The 21,690-nt window shown below is 37.7% G+C and overlaps 1 protein-coding gene across 1 annotated transcript; it reads left to right on the top strand.

Moving 5' to 3' along the window:
• The first annotated feature begins 7,692 nt into the window (after positions 1-7,692).
• On the top strand, positions 7,693-12,080 carry LOC107622919 (polyadenylate-binding protein RBP47). The gene is made up of 6 exons (XM_016324996.3): positions 7,693-8,707; positions 9,641-10,124; positions 10,681-10,763; positions 10,844-10,974; positions 11,251-11,347; positions 11,749-12,080. The coding sequence occupies exons 1-6, from the start codon at positions 8,279-8,281 to the stop codon at positions 11,869-11,871; spliced, it is 1,347 nt and encodes a 448-aa protein (XP_016180482.1). The 5' UTR covers positions 7,693-8,278; the 3' UTR covers positions 11,872-12,080.
• The last annotated feature ends 9,610 nt before the right edge of the window (positions 12,081-21,690 follow it).

Here is a 21,690-nt window from a genome sequence, read left to right as displayed (position 1 = left end):
CTTACCACATAGCATTAAGCCTCAGCTAAGCAATAAATCTCAATCAAAAGAAAGAGAGATAGAAAAAAATTAAGGATCAAGCAATAACAAGTCTCATTTTTTTGTGTAATTCAACTAAGGATCCAAAGGGGTGTTGATGTCTCAGTTACAGAATAAAAATCTCTAAAATACCATGCATGAAAACCCCATTAACTAGTATTGAATGTTTTGCAAATAAATACTTATACTCTTCTCTGTCTTCATTCATTCTTGTTCTGTCTTACTGCTTGCTTAGGGACAAGCAAGATTTAAGTTTGGTGTTGTGATGACAAGTCATCTTAGGCTAGTTTCACAAGCCTATTTCATTAGTTTTTACTTGGTTTTCATGCATTTTTAGGCAATAAGTAAGTATTTAAGTGAGAATTTCATGCTTGTCTGGATTCAATCAAACATTGGTAATTTTATGCATTTTTATTAGATTTTTCTTTTGTAAGATTTAGTTAATAATATGAATGGAGCAAGATTTGATGATTATGCCAAGGCTTTGATACATCTGTTTGGTTGATGATAGGAGAAAATATGTTGAAAAGAAAAAGCAAAAAAAGTGATGTGTAGATGAACGCTGCGTTCATTTGATGAACGCTACGCGTACAAGGTGCTTACGCGCAGGCTGACACTTTTGGAGATCCACATGTACGCATGCATCGCGCGGACGCATGGAAGGAGGATCAGCGTTTACCAGCAATGAACGCTACGTTCACTTTGAATGAATGCCTGCGATACTCTTAAAATTGGAATTTGAATTTTGTCACCGATGCGCACGCGTGCATAATGCGCACAAGTCGAGGTGACAAAAGTGGTGGTTGGTGCAAACGCGTACATGATGCTGGAGCGTAGAAGTGATGATTTACCATCCACGCGCACGTGCATAGGACGCGCACGCGTAAGGAGCGTTCATGGCGCGAACGTAGCGTTCAGTTAATGAACGCTGCCAAGGGACGCGCACACGTGAAGATGGCGCGCAAGCATGGCTGAGGCTGAAGACAATGATGACGCGCACGCGTTACGCGTATGCGTCGATGTGCAAAAATGCAAGGGGACGCATGGGTGCGAAGCACGCGCACGCGTGATGATGCATTCAGTGAGCAAGGACACGCAAGCATATGGGTCGCGTATGCGTGGGTGTAAAATCGCTCCATTCTCCAAATGAACGCTAGGCTCTCCTGGAAGTGCATTTCTGCTAAAATTAATCTAATTCCAAGCCCATTGAAACTTCAATGCAAGCAGAGCCCATTGACATCACTCAAAGGCACAAGAAACAGTTAGAATAGGAATTTCATTTATTGGTAATTTGTTTTCAATTTCAATTTCATTTGCAATTTAGGAATGCCTATAAAAAGGCTCGGTTAGTCTATTAGGAGAGGCTTCACGGACAATAGGTTGCATTAGTAGTAGGCAGCAGTAGGAGTAGGAGTAGGAGTAGAATAGAAGGCCCTCTTGAAACATTTTTATTTTTCTGCACTTTTACATTTCAATATTGAATTTAATTTAGCTTATGCAATTTCAGTTTCTGATAATTCTCTTCTGCAAATTTTCCTTTTTGCAATTTTACAATTCAGTTTATTGAGCTTGATTTACCTTCCTGCAATTCTGACCCTCTGCAATTTTACATTTGAGTTTGCTGTGAGCTTGAATTACATTTCTATGCAATTTAAATTTCCCTGCACCCAATTCCCTTTACAATTGATGCAATTTACTTTTCTTGTCATTTAAGCTTCTGCAAATCTATATTCTGCACTTTACATTCTCTGAAATTTACATTCTATTGATTAAATTTCACTCAATTCACCACTGTTAGCTTAACTAGACTAATCACCTCACTAAAGTTGCTTGATCCATCAATCCTTGTGGGATCGACTTCACTCTTGTGAGTTATTACTACTTGATGCGACCCGGTACACTTGCCGGTGAGTTTGTGTGGAATCGATTTTCCCTCATCACACGTGACGCTCTGTCACGCGTATGCGTCGGCTACGCGTACGCGTTGCTGGACTTCTGCGCTTGTCACGCGTACGCGTCACTGTGCGACTTCGCTGGTCACGCGTACGCGTCAGTCACGCGTACACGTCGCTGTAAAATGCTCCAAGTCACGCGCACGCATCAGCCATGCGTGCGCGTCGATCCTCGTTGCTTAGCTCATTAGTTTCTTGTGTTCCTTCCACTTTGACATGCCTCATCTTCATCCTTTAAGTCATTCAAGCCCTATAAACCTGAAAACACTTCACAAACACATCATGGTATCAAATGGTATAAAGGGAAATTAAAAATTAATAATTTTAAGGCCTAGGAAGCATTTTTCAACTATATCACAAAATTAGGAAGGAAATGAAAAACATGCAATTTACATGAATAAGTGTGCGATTAGTTGACACAAACCCGCTCAATTCAGTCCGAAATATACCATAAAATAGTGGTGCATCAGATTGTCAAGATTGAATCATTAAAGTTGATGTGCATGATTCTTTAATTACTTGAGGACAAGCAAAGTTTCAAGTTTGGTGTTGTGATGCATGTGTATCATGAGTAGTTTTTCTATGTCATTTCATATAGGAAGTCAATGCATTATACTCAATTATGAAGTGTTTTAGTGCTTAATTTGAATACTACTTTGATTGCTTTAAGTTTATGAATTTTGTAGGAAATGATAGAAAAAGAAGCAACAAAAGCACTACTAGAGGAATCACTCAAGCAACACTTTTAGGAAATTCAAGATAGAGTCTTTCATGACACTTTTTGAAGCTTAAAAGAAAACCAAATAGTGCAAGCTCCAGGGACTTAATTTAGAAGGCAAAGTGGTGTCTCAGACTCCACTCATATGGCATCTCCAACGACATTTTGGGTGCACCTCCAGGGCCTCCATTTTGAGTAGTACAATGATGTCTCCAACGCCATTTCTTGTGCCTCCTGGGCCTTCATTTTGAGCAGCACAATGAGCATCACAATTGCGTCTCAAACGACACCTTCTATGGCGCCTCCAACGCCACACCATGAAGGAAGATTGGTGAAGCAAAGTGGCGTCTAAGACGCCATTCCCACAAAGCGTCTCTCCCTTAGACGCCTTCGACTATTTCAAGCAAAAACAAGGCTTGAAATGGCATCTCCAACACCATATATGGAGTCTCACACGCCACCAACAAAGCACACATCCAGGACTTTATTTGGAGCAAGATTTTGAGCTTCAATTTGGCTTCTAAATGAGCACCTAACATGCTAAAGCATGCACTCTCAGGCACATGAATTTTAAGACATATCTAATGCTAATCAAGCCCAACTAATCAAGCTCACAACCATCAACATAATAACTCACAAGGCTCAGGATCCAAAGAGAGCAAGGAAGATCATTAGTTAGAGTTAGTTAGGAAGTACATTTGATTATAATTTGAATTTTATTTTGAATTTGAATTTGAGAATAGTTAGACTAGTATAAACTTCCCAATTATTTTCTCATTGGGGGAAAACTTTCATTTTCTTACTTCATTTTCTATTTCTTTCACATTTTCATACCCATTTTTGTAATTATTTGAGTTATGATTAGCTAATCCTCTCTTCATTGGGGGAAAAGAGCTATGTTGGATTTCAATACATTAATGTGACTAATTCTTCAACTTCAATTTATCTTTCAATTGTTTCTTTAGAAAGAGTCTCCGTTCTTCATCAAGGATCTAAATCTATCGGAAGATAATTTAGATCCAAATTGGATTTTATGATCACTTGAAAAAGTGGATTTATGAAATCAAGCTTGAAAACTCTTTCTCTCAATTCTCATGATTATGGATCTGGATTTGATATGTGACATTGAATCAATCCTATCTAGATCTTGAAGAATTGGGTGGTGATAAGTCAAAGATTGTGCTTCATCTCTTCTCATGTGCAATTGATCAAAGAATTGGCAATTGATCAAGTCAAGCGAAATTGAATTACCAAGGAATTGGAATTCAATTACTTATTATTTGTCCAGAGATCAATGATTGCATGATTGAAGTGGAGATGAGAGCTACTGATCCTGAGGACTCAATATTTCTCTACCCCAATGTTCTTCTCATTATCGTCTTCTTACCTTACTTTAGAATTGCCTTTAATTGATACATTTATATTGATTCTTTTCCTTGCACTTTACTATTGCTTCTATTCACCTTAATTCTTACCATTTACATTTCATTTATTTATATTCTTGCAATTTAAATTCTAGTCATTTACATTTAAGTCATTTGTTGTTTTCATTTACTTCTTTATCAAGTCATTTAAATCTTAGCATGTATTACCAATTTTTCATCATCCAAATTTGAATTGTCTAACTAGAATAATCAATTGATCATTACTTGCTTAATCCGTTAATCCTCATGGGAACAATAACCCACTCGCCGTGGTATTACTTGATGCGACTCGGTGCACTTGATGATGAGTTAAGCATAGAAATGTAATTTCATGCTATCCCTACCATATCCAAGAACAAAATACAATTATACTCGCCAATCACATAGAACAAGATAGAATATAACAGAAAATGAGCATAGTCAGACATATTGGTCCCCAATGAATTATATTATCAGTCGGATTAATCTCTAGAAAACGATTACATTTTGGTATTTTGTAAGACAGGGATCAATTTATCGTCGATAGATCCTACGTGTCAGTTAACATTTGACTCATTTGATTAACGTGCCACATGGGATATCGTCATTAGGATTTGACGACTCGAGTTGATGGGAGACCAATTTGACTAATGTTAATGGTTGTTAAGGACTTATGAAACTATTAAAAATTATTACGGATTAATACGTCTAATGTGGACTTTTTTGGGACTAATTTGAATAAATACTCAATAAAAATATTAGAATTATTAATAAATATCAACATAATTAATTATTAAATGTTGATTTATGTATAATTGATTATATAATACTTTTCTAAAATATAGTTGAGAAAAGAAAGATATGCAAATTGGCATCAGAATATACTTCATCACTATGCTTGATGTTAGAATGTAAGTCATTATAGAATTAGAATTATTGGTTATTGATTATTGACTCACGAAAATATAAGAAAAATTATAATAGTAATTACTAAAAAGATATGAAATAAAATGATAAAATTATTTACAAATATCAATAATCATTAAAAGTTAACTTGGCTATGAGTGATTATATGATATTTTTCTAAAAAATTATTAAAAAATATATGCAAATTAGTATCTATATAAGTCAGCTCAGTATACCTAGGATTATACTAGACCTGTTGTAAAATAATATAATAATATATAGTAATTAATTTAATAGCTTATATTTTGTAATAACTTCTTTCTAGATTTTTTATTTAAATTAAATAAATATAAAAATTACAAAAATGCATAAAATATAAATAATTACTTAAATGCACAACGTATCACATCTTGGATACTAAAGGAGGAACTAAAAAATAAGCATATCTCAAGTACTCAAATCCCATTCTGTAACGCAACGACGGCTAACGTATTCAGGATGTACTCGGAATACGTGTTAAGCATAGAAAAGGGTACTGAACATCCGAGATACGTATAAATACTGAACACGGTCTCAATATCCGAGATAAACTAGTAACATGTACTACCAATAATCTAAGTACATCATGTATAGTGATACAAAAAAAATCACATGATAATACTACATAAACTATGTTCTAACTACTAATGCCGGTCGCCAGGATGGTCCAAGTGATGTCCCATCTCACATCCATGAGGACGTGCCACTCTTGGAGACCGTGTTGGCCGAGGAGGAACAATCGAGTGGCTCGTAGTGGAAGGTGTCTGCTGTGCTGGTGGTGGTACTTTCCCATGCATGTGTGAATGCGGTGGAGGTGGAAGCGATACTAATCCAGTCATAGGTGGATATGGTGATGGTAGTGGAATCTGGTAATACGATGATGAGTGCTGATCCATGTTGATGCGATGGTGGTAGTGGAGTCGGGTGATATGATGATGGCATCTGATCGCCTGTTGGATGAGCTGTATATAGTCCAAACCATGTTTAGTGTGATGCTTAACTCCTGGACCTGCCAATGAGCCAGGTATATCGGTATGGTCTCTCTAAGTTCGATCACGATTTGCGTACTGATCCATCACATCCCCAGATGCACCCACGATCTGAAAATATGTCATCGATGTTTATTTCAACGTCTGAGCCAATGTCAAACTGGGTCTAGTCTCAGGCAACTCCATCATCCTAGTGATGAGTAGTGTTAGAGCTACCTGAGATGAGAGTCCTGGCTATGTCCCCCAGAAAAGAATCCCAATGAAAAAATTTCTACATGGTAGCTGCCGTAGGATCCTCCGATATATCCTCCAACTATGCATATTCAGCCTCCTTGTCTGACAGCTGATCATCTCCTTCAGCACACTATTATATTTATTTAATTTAAGTTAAAATTAATTATAAAAATATTATAACATAATATACCTTTTAATTAGAAACTAGAATTAATATTCTCAAAATTGGCATTCTATTTGTGTTAATATACAACTAACAAAAATCGAATTTTCAATTTTAGATCCCCAAAATCTCTCTATTTAATATCTCTTTTTTATATTGTATTCTATTAGAATAGTTCAATATATATATATATATATATATATATATATATATATATATAGATAAAATTTGTATAAGTATACATAAAAAAATCCTTTTGTTAAGAAATAGAATTCTCGGGATAGGAATAAACAAATCATGGATAAATCTAAGCGACTCTTTCTTAAATCCAAACGATCTTTTCGTAGGCGTTTGCCCCCGATTTACCTAAATTAATATAGAACTTCTAACTAACAAAATCAAAATATCTAACACATTAACTAAATTAATAAAGCCTAAACACCTAACTTAATTATTTATTGAAAATAAAATAGGAAAAAATTAATTTTAAAATCCAAAGATCTAGCTATATGCCAATTGCCAAGTTGCATTTAGTCTGTTGATGTCTCCGTCGCAAACATATTGTCAGAGAGCCATATGTACTTTAGGACCTCGAACTTAAGCTGTTATAAAGTTACAAAATTCTTAAAAATTATTCAAATGAACGAAAATCTCGACTATTGTGGCTTCATATATGTCTCGAAGCATATTTTGAGTGCTGAGACCCGTATTAAGCTTTTGAGTGTATCTCGAATACTAAGATCTTGTTTAGCATTTACACGTATCTCGAATGCTCAGTTTTCGTTTTCCTGCTTAACACGTATTCTGAATGCACCCTGGATACGTCAGTCGTCGTTACGTTACCGGGATCTAGGTACACGATATATGCTTATTCTCTAATTCCTTCCTCATATCCGAAATGTAATACGTTATGTATTTAGGTAATTACTTTATATTTTATGTATTTTCGTAATTTCTATATTTATTTAATTTAAATAAAAAATTCCTTTTTTCTTTAAACTTTAAAAAAATCTTAAAATAAAAATAAATATCATCCGCAGAAATAGAAATATTACAATAAAATTCAGTAAATTTAGGATTGATTTGTTAAAATAAAGATTAAAGAAGATAAGAGAAAGGAAACAGATTTTTTACCGTGGTAGATATTATTTAAAAAATAACAATAAAAAATCATTATATGATTTCACCCGTGTATTCTTATCAACACCCCCAACCCAATAATATCCAAGAATAAAATAAGATTCATCCTGGTAGATAGATCATAGATCATAGATAAGTGATAACCCTAAAACAAAGGTAACGGTCATTCATGTGTGCCACTGCCAGCGTATCCATCTTACGAGCTACTGACGTGCGCAGCAACTGAGGAACTTGGAGAGCAGCAAGTGGGAGAAGAGAAGGAAGAGAAAGAAATAGCAGCCACTTAACGAGAGCCGTCGATTATTTTCTACTGGACCCCACACACATCACAAGACAATTGTCAATCTTCACGGACGGCTTAGACGGACGTTATAACCGAGGTTAACGCTCGTAAGCCCCCCCCTTCCTTTCCTTTTCTCTCTCCCTCCAGATCCAAACCCAACCCAAAGAAAGTGCGCGTGTTGTTATTTACTTGCTTTAAAACCCAACCCTACTACCACCGTAACCCTCCTCTTCTTCGTTTTTGGTCTTTACACCCTGGTTGGACCAAAGTCCTCTCTCTTTCTCTCTCTCTAACATCTTCTATTCAAGAAAATCAGAGAGAGAGAGAGACAGAGAAACACTAATCAAACCATATACACATATATAGATAGATAGATAGATATAAACTTATTGTTTATAGCTGTTTGATTTGAATGGCTCAAGCAACGAACGGTGGGGATCTGAATCAGAATGGACAGCAGCAGAGTCAGCAGCAGTGGGCGCAGCCGCATCAGTATCAGCAGCAATGGATGGCCATGCAGTATCCAGCAACCGCCATGGCCATGATGCAGCAGCAGATGATGATGTACCCGCAGCATTACATGCCGTATGTTCATCCTCACCATTATCAGCCTCCGCCGCCGCCGCCGACCGCTCACCACCACCACCAGCATCATTTCAAGCAGCAGCAGACTCCGCCCCCGTCGTCTCAACCGCCACAGCAGCACCACAACAACCACCATGGCCAGCAGAAGCAGCAATCTGGCTCCAACGGCGAAGAGATCAGGACGATCTGGCTCGGCGACCTTCACCATTGGATGGACGAGAACTACCTCGTCAATTGCTTTGCTCACACCGGCGAGGTATAATTCTCTCTCTCTCTCTCTGGATTTAATTTAAGCTTGTTGAAGTGAAATTGAATATCTTTCTTTCGGTCTTAGATTTGTTGCTCGGTTTTGGATTTTGATTGATTCAATGAGATTCTCGTTTTGGCATAATTAATATTATTATCTCGTGTGTTTTGTTAGATGCAGGCAATTATAGTAAAAATAATTCTCTTTCTTACTGAATTTTGCTGTTTCACACTATGTAATGTAATCCCTCCGCGTTTGAGATATTCTGTTTTGGTATAAATGAACTTGATTTATAACGTGAAGTGGTGTGTATGTACAGAAGTAATTTTTCACATTTGATTCTGACTTCAGATTTAACTGTCAACATGTGTTTGATGAACCGTACATTTTTGTGCAAACAGCAGATTACAGATTGGCTTTCTTTGCTATAACTAGTGACAAGTGAGTTAATTGAGCTGGCATCTAATCTAGACTTCACGTTTATGTATTGTGTGTCCCTTGATAAATTTTTTGTCTCGTTGTCTGTGATTGCTGGACTAGGCTGATGATAGATAGGTGATAATTTAAGACATACTTCCGTTTTAGTCTTTGGTGTTTGTTACTGTAAGATGTCTAGGAGTTGCCATGGGGTGGTCCAAGTGGTCCCCTAATCTGAAGGCTGAAGATGTAGGTCTGTTGAGACCAAGCTTTTTATTTAACATAATGCATTTGCGATCTCTTAATTGCAATGTGGAAACAAGTGTAACAAAAGTCAAATCGGCCCAATCTTTGAGTCCTCCTTTTGTAAATGACCATGTGTTGAAGATTGTCATTAACATCTAGTCATTACCTTTTAGGGGCATCCCTGAACCTTTTAAGCTTTTGCGGTTCCTATTTGCTCAAATTTAGTGCTTTACTCAACAAAGCTACTTGAATTTTGACATTGTGTTATCTTATTTGCAGGTTTTATCAGCCAAGGTCATACGAAATAAGCAGACAGGTCAGTCAGAGGGATATGGATTCGTGGAGTTTTATTCACGAGCAACAGCTGAGAAAGTTTTGCAGAACTATAATGGTACAATGATGCCAAATACAGATCAGGCATTCCGGCTGAATTGGGCTACATTCAGTACAGGCGATAGGCGATCTGATGCTGCTACTTCTGATCTCTCTATATTTGTGGGGGACTTGGCCATAGATGTTACTGATGCTATGCTGCAAGAGACTTTTTCTAGTAGATATTCATCCATTAAGGGAGCAAAAGTTGTAATTGATTCTAATACTGGCCGTTCCAAAGGTTATGGTTTTGTTAGGTTTGGTGATGAAAATGAGAGGACAAGGGCAATGACTGAAATGAATGGCATTTATTGTTCAAGTAGGCCTATGAGAATAGGTGTTGCAACACCCAAGAAAACTTATGGCTATCAGCAACAATATTCTTCACAAGGTTTGTTAATTTTTTAATTCACGTTGACCCTATATTAATTTGGTATGTTCACATCATGCTTTCCTTTTTAAGCTAGTTGATCATTTATGTCTATGATGAAATTTGTAAGTAATGCGCGATATACTATTTGTAAAACATAGTTCAAGTAGAGTTGTTAATGCTCGTATCAAATGCCTTACATCATCTATTTGTATGGTATGATAATTGCTTATTTGATATTTCTGTTTTTGGCCTTCTATTTTCTGTTCCTTTGTTTATCAACTGTTACATGTCTCCAATGTCTAAATGGTAAGTCCGCTGTTTCCCTCACACCTCTATTAATGTGATGAATTTTAATGTACGGATATCTTTTTGGTTTAAAAAGTTGAGAAGCTTGAATCCATGATCACACTGAAATATGCATTGGTCATTGGTTTAAAATGTATATACAGCATGCTGTTGATGTTTGTAATGTATGTTTGTAATGCCGTAAGTTTTAGCTGGAAAAGTGCAGTATATCTTACGACGTGCTTCTAATTAGAAATTTCTAAATCTAATATTGTGTTTCTTTAACCAGCCGTAGTGTTGGCTGGTGGACACCCATCTAATGGTGTTGTGGCCCAAGGTTCCCAGGCTGAAGGGGATCTTAACAACACAACTGTAAGTCCGTTTTAAGAAATTTATATATGCCTGTTAATCAGCTCGCTTGATATATCGGTAACCAGATTTTTGCTACACAGATATTTGTTGGAGGGCTTGATTCTGATATTGGTGATGATGACCTCAGACAACCCTTTTTGCAATTTGGTGAGGTTGTCTCTGTGAAGATTCCAGTGGGTAAAGGGTGTGGTTTTGTTCAATTCGCTGACAGGTATTATTTTGGTATCCCTTAAGATGTGTTTTCTGTGAAATGAAAATTGGCATATACATTCTTAAGATGGATGAGGACCAAGGAGTCCTTTATTATGTCCAACAATATTATATTTGGAACTTATAAGGACATGGATATCATGCAAGATTTTGAGGGCTATTATAAATAACGTTATGATTGTGATTGGTATTCCAATTATTGCTGGTACTGTCTTTTTTACTTTTTCTTGGGTGACTTACCTATTTTCTGTATCTGCTGCTACTGTCTGTGTTACAGAAAAAATGCCGAGGAAGCCATTCAGGCATTGAATGGGACTGTAATTGGGAAACAGACAGTGCGTCTTTCATGGGGTCGCAGTCCAGGAAATAAGCATGTGAGTTGGTTTTCCTAATTTTCAACTTATGTTGATAGTATAATATTTTACCTCACAATATAGTGAGAAAATTGTTCAGTATTAGTTGAGAAAATTGTTCAGTATTATCTTTTATTGTTCATAGAACTTTTGAAGTTAATTAGTTGCTAAATTAGATACATTATTCTTTTTAATTTCTTTTTACTTTAGACCTAGATTTCAAAGGGCTCAAAATTCGCTCTGGCAGCTGACAAATTTTCCTAACCAGCTTTTGCTAAATCAATTATCTTACTCATCAGTTCTCTGAAATCTCAACCAAAAAGTGCCCCCCAGTTTCATAGGAAAATAAATTTAAATGGAAACTCTTCATATGATTCTGTGATTATTGAAATCCATCTCTAACAATACCTTGGATGCAACAGTGGAGAGCTGATTCCAATGGAAACCATTATGGTGGTCAAGGTTATGGGAACCATGGATTTGCTGTGAAACAGAATCAGGATATAGCAGTGCAGCCTGCTGCTGCAATTCAAGGGGCTTCATAATGTGGCTTAGCTGACAAGTCGGTATTGAAGTAGGATGGATTTTATTATTGCTCTCCAAGTAAAATTGTAGTATTATTTTTAAATTTTTGTAGCTTGAATTATATTGGTATGCAAGATTGTATTAATATATATATTACTGTCTGAAATTTTGGATTGAACCTGACCATATTACATGGCTCGGGTATTTTTTAAAAAAAACCCTTGAAAGATATTGCTAGCTGGGAGCAAAGGTGATTTTTTTGAATACTCATGCTTATGCTTGCAAAAACTTATTATAGAGCCCCTCAGGTCAAATGAGAGTGGAAGATATTCAAAGGTGGAAACACTTTTGATTAAGGCAATTGCCAGTGTATACCCACTAACATAATGTCTCCAATATGAAAGGAGATTCTAGCATGCTGGCCAAAACTAGCAAATGTCAAATGATGGCCAAAACTAGCAAATGTCAAATGATGTGTGTTCAGTACTCTCAGGCTTCTCAGTTCTCAGCAGTCAGCACGGTGAACCACAGGTGTAGAACTATTCATCTATCTGTTGCTGCCTTTTTAGACTTTTTTCCTTGTTTAGGGCACATACCAAGACCTTAAAAAAAGGGATGAATTTTGTTCATATCATGGTCCAAAGTTAAAGTCATGATCCAAATAAGCATTCAATTTCACAAGGGATCCAGAAAAGCCTAACAGACCCACATAGATGGTGCTAGTAGCCACATGGGCCAATCTACCCGACTTACTCGGGGCACAGGGTAACCGGACTTGCATGGCAAAAAAGACTTTATCAGATCACTATTTCAAATATTTATCCACAGCTCATTCACTACTCCAACATGGAATAACTCCCAGATATTAGAGGAGAAATTGCCCACTAATACAAGTGCCAAGATTCAAGAGTCATGAACAAGTCATCACCTACTCTTATAAATATTTCTTCATATTCAGATATTTTCAATCTCAACTCATTTAAATCTATCAAAAACTTTTGTTAACTCAAGTATCAGACTCTCTTACAAATACTTCCATCATCATACAGGTGAGGACGTCTATAGATTCACTATTCCGGTAAACAAATTAGAACCTTCATCCAAAGGAGTTTAGACTAGGGGTGTATAGATTCACTATTCCGGTAAACAAATTAGAACCTTCATCCAAAGGAGTTTAGACTAGGGGTGTCTGCGGATCGGATCGGATATGGCCGAAAATTTGATTCGATCCGCACAATTTCCATCGGATTGGATCGGATATCGGATATATCCGCATAATTAAACCTTCTCTTTTTAATCATATTTCTATGTAAAAGAATTCGATGAAAATATTTCTTTCATACTTTTAAACTTATTTATTACTAAAATATTTTTAATCAAACTCTCTCTAAATAACAAAAATAAAATAATACAATATATGAATAATAATTACTAACTAAAACATACAAACAAGTAAATATAATACCAAACATATATATTTATTTATTTTTTATTATTATAGTGCGGATCTGCGGATCCACGGATCGGATACGCGGATGTAGAGCAGATATCCGCGATCCGATCCGATCAATTTGTGGATCGGATTGTATCCGCAATTTTCGGATCGGATGCGGATATTTACCGCGGATCTGCGGATACGATCCGATCCATGGACACCCCTAGTTTATACCTCACGTCTAGGCTCACATAACCTTGGTTTCAAGAATATGAGCTATTCAAATAAAGATGTCAAAAATATCTTTTTATGAAGATGCTTTATATAAAAAGTTTATTTATTTGACCACACTTTAAACAAAAATACTTTTATAACATATCGAAATTTAACCCTACAATTCATCATCCAAGGGTCAAAAAAAAAATTCACATAAAGACAATTATCAAATTTTCATCAGAGTACCTACCTTCAGGAATTACATCGGAACAAGTTTGTCTTCTATTCGACCAACTTAGTGTTGAGATACTTATCTAAGAGAATGAGGGTGCTCTATTGGTATGAAGACTACTCCAAAAGAGGTTGGGATGGGATAATTGATCTTCAGCACATAGATCTCTTTGTTGTTAAGGATGGTTTACTTTGTATTTGGAATTAAGAGTTTAATGTTTAGGAGTATTAAGTTTAAAGGTGATGCGAAAAACGTCTACTCTACTCATGCATCAAGGTTCCAGTTTTGCTAAGACTAGTGAGCATGACTGTGCTTGAATTAATTTAGATGAATTATTATTCTCTTAATTATTTACGATCAATTATTTTTTGCTGTTCACAATATGACTTTTGTTCATATTCTGGCCTAACAAATGAAAGCTAGGCCCAATAACACTAAAAGACCCACCAATAAAGGTGGACCTCAGGGTAAAACCGACCACTTCTAAGAAGTCAGACACCGACTCCTAAGGGCGAAAGCCCTACCCGCTCAAAGCAGATAAACTGCTCCCTAAAACCTCTGTCGCATCTAGAAGGTGAATCTCAACAAAATCTCGAGATAAAAGAAACGTTTATCTACCAAAAAAGATAAGATTACTCTAACAAAGGTGGTTAGCAGATCTACTATAAATACAGTGGCACCCCCTAGGTATAACTCACGTTCTACTCTACTAAAAACCTGTCTAAAGTCCTTTCTAACTTAAGCATCGGAGTCTCTTGCAGGTACCACCCGCCGCCTCCTCACGAGAAAATCGGACAGGCGGCACCTTGACACCAACAAGTCAGACGCTGCCATACAAAGGGATCTGAACCTTACGTTCAGGCCCAAATCAACGTTTCAGGTAATTCTCGGAACAACTTCCTAAGCGGTTATGGAAATAGTCAAATTTGTTTCTGTTCTTGTATGGATACCTGGAGGGAGAGCTCGGTCTCTGGAAATCGACGCCGAGTTGTTATTTTCGGTGCCGACCTTTGAGCTTTGTGGTAATCCGAGCTTTACTCCAAGAGGATGTCCAATCGCGTAGAGCTTTGAGCAAGAAACAGGGGGGAGTGTACCTGCAAAGGCACTCCGAAGCTTAAGTCAGTATTGAGAATTCAATGTGTCCTTTAGGGTAGAAGATCATACCTTTTTATAGGTGATAATGTATAAATCGGTTATGTTCCTGCTTTATTGCCTGTATTAAAGAGCAATAATAAGGGTTTGGACGTTTCACTTTTATGAAGCAGTCCGTTAAGCTGATTTGTAACGTCCCTTTTTAATAAATGACATTGATTGTCGATAGTAACTATAATGCCGATTAATGACGTAAATTGCCAAGTAATGACTGCAATGCCGAACTATAACGCCAATTTCCTGGGTAATAATGTGAATAAGGCCGAGTTATGGATGATAAAGCCGATTTATGATGTTGGATTTGTAATGGCCGGACCACTGCCCCCAAGCTTAGCCTGGAAAAATGTTTAATGAAGCAGGTTGAGTTTTTAATGATGTATGAGTCGGCTACTGAACAGTTCGGCGTGTGCTTCTACCTTGTAGCCCCCAGATCAAGGTGCTTTATTGAACAGTTACTGAGACTATAGGCTTTCATGATTTAGGATAGAGAAATAATTAAATGAAGGTATTAATGAGTTTGCGTGTTTCCAATGTGGGTTTATTGGGTCTGACGTGACTGATTTGATGGGAAGTGGAAGCGAGATTTTGATGCACGGAAACTTGTCTCTCAACAAATTTTTCTCAGCAAGTATACCGAATTGTCGTCAAGTAAAAACTCACAATAGAGTGAGGTTGAATCCCACAGGGATTGATTGGTCAATCAACTTTAATTAGTTGAGCTAAGCAGAATTTGATGTGAGAGTTGCAGGAAATTAAATGGCGGAAAGTAAATAGCAGAAAATGTAAATGCTGGGAATAAAGAGCTGAATATAAATGACGAAAAGTAAATTACAGAATCTTAAATGGGGAATGGGAAATTTAGCATGAAAGTAAATTGCAGAAATTAAAGAGAATGGGTAAGATCAGAAATGGGGGATTCATTGGGCTTAGGAGATGTTGCATTCTCCGGATCAAGTTCATTTTCATCTCTTCCTCAATCAATGCATTCATTGATCTCCTTGGCGATCTTAAGTGATTGAACTCCAATTCCTTGGTAATTCAATCTCTCAAATCTTGATCAATAGCCAATTCTTTGGTCTAATTGCTCATGAGAAGAGATGAAGTATGGTCACTGATTATACCACATGTATTTCCAAATCAAAGTGTTGGTAGGATTATATGTCACTATATCCATCTAGACCCCAATTTGGTCCAACATGAGAAAGCATTTCTAGCATGATCTCTTCATTCCTCTTCCAAGGTTCTGAAGAGATCTAAGTATGAATAGCTTCTTTTCCAAGACAACTACCCAATTGGATGAAGATTGAAAGCTTTCTAGTAAAATCAAGAGAAAAGAAAGAAGAAGAGTAATGAAAACTATTATTGATCCATCAAATTACAACAGAGATCCTAACCCAATGAAAGGGATTTAGTTGTTCATGGCTCTGGGAATGGAAAACAAAGATGGAGAATGCATTCTGAAAAGTAAAACTAGAAGTTGCAGAGAAAATGAAATTATACAGAGAGTAGTCCTCTCAATCCAAAAGCTCTTTTCTAGTTCAAAACTACTCCTATTTATACTACTCTTCTGATCTTCTAGTTGGCTCTTCAAGTCTTGGATATGGGCCTTTGCATCTTGAGTTGAAGCAGTTATCATCTTTAGTGGGCTCAGCTTCACTTGCAGAGAAAGTGTGCAATAGGCATGGACTTTAGCTTAGGGCGTTAGTGGTGTTAACGTTAAGTGAAAATGTGGGGTCGAGAACGTTAGTGACAATCACCTTTTTCACTAACGTTCCTAACCCAAAATGGTCCACGTTAACTTCAACGCTAGTGGCACTAACGTGACCACTAACGTTGCCTCTTGGCCCTTCGCAAACGTTACTAGGGTTTACCTTTCCCAATAACGTTGAGAGTACCCCTTTCTCCTTACGTTAGAGTTCACGTTAGTATAGTTAACGTGACCTTTAACGTAGGCTTGCCAAATCTTCGAGAGCGTTAGTGACACCTACCTTTTTCACTAACACTCCCAAACGCCCCTTTCCCACGTTAGTGCCTCACGTTAATTACATTAACGTGACCACTAACGTGGTGTTGATTGCCATCTCCAATGTTAGTGACAAAGGTGAGTGTCACTAACGTTGGCTCATCCTTGCTCCTTCCACGTTAGAGTTCACGTTAACTAAGTTAACGTGGCTCTTAACGTAGCCAATATGGGCTTAGTCCAACGTTAGTGACAAAGGTGAGTGTCACTAACGTTGGCATTGTCTTGCTCTTCCACGTTAGAGTTCACGTTAACTGAGTTAACGTGACTCTTAACGTGGCCAATTGCCCTTTTGGAGCGTTAGTGGCACTCACTTTTACCACTAACGCTTGGAGCTTCCTCTTCCTCCATGTTAACTACCACGTTAATGTAGTTAACGTGGTAATTAACGTGGGCTATGATGGCTTCGAAGACGTTATTGGCGATCACTTTTCTCATTAACGTTGTAAGCTAGCTCCCATTCCACGTTAGTGGTCACGTTAGTTAGACTAACGTGGCTACTAACGTGGCTTTTTCTTGCTTCCTTTGTCCTGAAATCAAGCAAATAAAGTGCATCAAAGCTCTAATCCAAGTTATGAGTCATGCATCATCCAATTTGTCATTAAATTCATGCATAATTCTCATGAAATCATATAAAATTCACAATGTTTGCTTGAATCAAGATGTAAGTGAAATTCTACCCAAAATTTGCTTATTTCCTAAGAAAATGCATGAAACTACCCTAAAACAGTAAAGAAAAGGTCAGTGAAACTGGCCAAAATGCCCTGGCATCAGATTTTGGGTTAAAGTGTGTGAATTAAAGCTTAGGAATTCTGAAGCTTTGCATGCTTGCTGTTTTATGTTTTCTCAAGCGTTTTCAACCAAAAATGAGTAAAAGAGGTGAGTGTCTCTTACTTCTACTTGGTTTTTCTGCTTAATCGTGTTCTCTTCTTCTCCTTCTCTGCTTCTGTTTTTCAAGTGGGTTATGAGAAAGAAACGAAAGGGGAGGTAGACTGGTCTTATGACTGGGTGAATGATGATGTAAGGGATCGTGTTTCTCTGTTTTTGGATGTTGGTGCTGTGAATGAGATAGATAAGTCTAAGGTTGTTAGGGTTAATTCTGGGGTTCGATTGGAGCTGCTCCCCTGTACGGTTGATGATAGAATTTTTTATAGAAGGGAAGGTTTTGAGTATTTTTTTTATCTATAGTTGTGTGTTGGAGGAACTAAGGGTGAGAATTCTTTTCAATGATTTTGAGTGTAAAGTTCTGAAGCATCTGAACTGTGCGCCCTCACAACTTCACCCTAATGGTTGGGCTTTCCTTCGGGCGTTTGAGATTCTTATGGAATTTTTGGAAGAAAATCCGTCAGTGGAGTTGTTTTTCTCACTGTTTCAGGTGAAAGGCGTTTGGAAGGGTGGTTGGGTAAACTTGAACAGCTCTTCGGGGTTTGGTGTGTTCAAGTTATACAAATTGTCTTTTAAGAACTTTAAGGAAATGTACCTTAACGTCGGTAGCTGCGAGGATGACTTTCTATTCTATGTGGACGAGCATTTAGGGAAAAATTTTCCTCTCTGGTGGTGTTCAGAGCCTCAAAATATTTTGGGGCCTGAAACTATAAGTCCAAAAGATGAGTGCATAATTGAGTTTTTGACTGAGGTTGTTGATCGGAAGGAGTTGATTTCTGTTTATGCTCTACTGCAGTGGGAGGAAAATAAGGCTGCTGTGATAGATTATCTGGGTAAGATTTTGAATTGTTGATGTTGTATCATATCTGAGGTTTTTTGAACAGGTTTTTGTTTTTCTTGTTTTTTTAGGTGGTAAGTACCCAGGTGTATCTGCAGCGAGTTTGAGGTCTCAGGTGAAGAGCAAAGGTTTGGATAAAGAGGTATCCTCGTCAAAGGCGAATAAGGTCGGTGTTGGCGAGGTTGATCAGCCAAGGCCAGGGAGGAGGAAGGTTATTGCTAAGAAGAGAAAAGGTGATGTGGTAGATTTGTCCGACGTTTCTGATGATGAGAAAGATGATGTTCCGATGGAAGAGGTTCATAAGTTTTGTGATAACCAGAAAAGGTTGCATGGTTTTGTTGAGCGGAGTGAGGGGTCGTCGCTCTGGAGGAAAGATTATCCTTTCATGATCACTGCTGATGAGGTATGCCAGACCCCGTCCGATGTTAGTTTGGTGGAAGAGGTGGGGGATGTGGCGATTGATCAATATATGCAGGTGACTTCTATTTTGTGAGGTAAAAAGTTTGTGTTTGTATTTTGTTGTTTGTAAAAGTAATGTGTTGATGTTTGCTCCTCAGGTTGTGGGTTTGCGGCTGGCGAGTTTAGGACGGAGCCGTGAAAAGATTCATCGAAAGTTGGTTGAGAAAAAGGAGGATCCGAGTTTGAGGAAAGAGTTGGCTATAAAGGTTGCCAAGGTTTCTGAGCTTGAGGTGAAATTAGTTGAGGTTGAGAAACATTTGAAAGAGGTGAAAGAGAGCTATGCCAAAGATGTTGAAGATTTAAAGAAGAAAGAAGCAGATTTATCTTCTATGAGTACCCGTGTTATCGAGGTTACTGCTCGGTTGAAGGAGGTGGAGAAGAACAAGTAAGGAGAAATTCTTGATTCCTTCCTTGAAGGATTTGAGAGGGCTGTTCTTCAGGCAAGATTTCTGGCTCCCGAGGTGGATTTCTCGGCAATGGATCCAGGCAAAATAGTGCAAGATGGCATTATGGTTTGAAGATGACGGTGCTGCTGAGCAAGGAGATGAAAATGTTTGATATCAATTCGGTCTAGTTCTGTTTTGTTTTTGGTTGAAGACTATGTTGCTCCTGTGTTGGGCTTTTGTGCTTGTAACTTATGTTTTGCTACTGTTTTTTGGAAAACAAACTTTGATATTTCTGTTTACATGCTGTTTCTGCATGTTATGACTATAATATGATATTGTTGTTTGTATTATATGTGGGTGGTTTTCTGGTTTGTGACTGTGGCATTGATGCCAAATATGGTAGTAATGCTATTAATTTGATGGAGAATTATTATGTAGAGGCCGATTAGGCCGAATTTGTGTTGTCGGATCATATATAAAAATTGTATTGTGTTTTAGTGAGCCGCAATGATTTTGATTTAAATTCGGCTAACATGTATTCGGTTGCGAAGGATTTGTTCGGCAGTTTGTTAGTCCCACCCGCTATTTGTTAATATTTGCAGAATAGTCGGGTTAGGATCATCATAGTGTACTGAGTTTTACTAAGATATTTGATGTATTTGTTGAATTCTGAATGACTGTGTTCCGATTAGGATTGGTAATTTGTTTGGTAAATTCTGTATGATCGGTTTCCGATTTAGATCGGAGATCTGTTAGAATGATTGGATTCCGGTGGAGATCGGTAATCGGATTGACTGATTGCATCCAGTGATCAGATTCTATTTTAAGGTCGGCAGTCGGTTTGACTGATTGTATCCTAGTGATAGGATTCCGTTTTAAGGTCGGCAGTCGGTTTGACTGATTGTATCCTAGAGTTAGGATTCCGTTTTAAGGTCGGCAGTCGGATTGACTGATTGCTTCCGAGTAATCGGATTCTATTTTAAGGTCGGCAGTCGGATTGACTGATTGGTTCCGAATGACCTATTTTAGCATTTGATCAGTGTTAATAGTATCCAAATGGTTGGATTGATAGTATAGGTCGGCATGATACGTTTATAGATTGAAGAGGAACTATGAAATGGAAAAATAATGATTTGATAAAGTAGGGAATCTACTTATTAAAGAACCCTTGATGTCAAAGGCCCAGGTAGGCTAGCCTCGTTAAAACCTCTCCAAACAAAACCCTTGTGGGAAAAATCTTGGCAGTAGAAAAAAGAGTGCTTACCTGTCCCTGGTATTAGCTGTAATATAACTTTAAGGAAGATACATTCCAAGTGTTAGGGAGATCTTTACCCTCTAATGTTTGTAGTCGATAGGCTCCATTGCCGATTACTTCTGTGATTCTGTAATGGCCCTCCCAATTAGCTGCTAGTTTGCCATGTGCTGGTGGTTTCCTAGCTTGTTTTGTTTTTCTGAGCACAAGGTCGTGGACTTGGAAAGACCTTGGTTGAAGTCTTTGGTTATATCTTCGGGCAATGTGCTGTTGCATGCCTAAATGTTTGATTGCTGTGGATGATCTGAGTTCTTCGATGAGATCAAGTTCGGTTTGCCGAGCTATGTCTTGTGTAGTTTGGTCGGCCAATTCTGTGCATAGTGAGGATTGGGAGATCTCAACAGGTATCATTGCGTCTAAGCCGTAGACCAAACGGAAGGGTGTCTCCTTTGTGGTTGAGTGAATTGTTGTATTGTACCCCCATATGATCTCTGGGATAAGCTCGGCCCAGAGGCCTCTTGCATCATCCAGTTTCTTTCTTAGAGCATGTAATATTACTTTATTTGCGGCTTCAGCTAACCCATTTGTTTGTGGGTGCTCTACTGATGAGAAGTGTTGTTCGATATTCAAGTTCTGCAAAAAAAGATGTGAATTTTTGATCGGCAAACTGGCGACCATTATCTGTGATAATGTGCCGAGAAATGCCGAATCGACAAATAATGTATTTCCAAACAAAGGAAAGCATTTGTTGTGATGTAATCTTGGCTAGAGGTTGTGCCTCTATCCATTTGGAAAAATAATCAATTGCTACCACAAGGAATTTTACTTGTCTTGCGGCTGTGGGGAAAGGTCCGAAGATATCAATGCCCCATTGGTTGAACGGCCAACTAACCTCGGAAAAGTGTAGGAGTTCGGCCGGGAGATGTGTAATTGGACTGTATTTTTGGCAATTGTTACAACTTTT

The sequence above is a fragment of the Arachis ipaensis genome, chromosome B10 (assembly GCF_059453495.1).
Source record: "Arachis ipaensis isolate K30076 ecotype BB chromosome B10, ASM5945349v1, whole genome shotgun sequence".
Lineage (NCBI taxonomy): Eukaryota > Viridiplantae > Streptophyta > Magnoliopsida > Fabales > Fabaceae > Arachis > Arachis ipaensis.
The sequence above is the reverse complement of the archived record's forward strand: the minus strand, read 5'-3'. Positions and strand labels throughout refer to the sequence as shown.

What these genes read in the sequence shown, in the direction of transcription:
- LOC107622919 (XM_016324996.3), top strand. Translation starts at nt 8,279, where the DNA reads ATGGCTCAAGCAACGAACGGTGGGGATCTGAATCAGAATGGACAGCAG. An exon ending in GCAACAATATTCTTCACAAG is followed by an intron (nt 10,125 to 10,680) that starts GTTTGTTAATTT and finishes TTCTTTAACCAG; the next exon opens with CCGTAGTGTTGGCTGGTGGA. An exon ending in GGGATCTTAACAACACAACT is followed by an intron (nt 10,764 to 10,843) that starts GTAAGTCCGTTT and finishes TTTGCTACACAG; the next exon opens with ATATTTGTTGGAGGGCTTGA.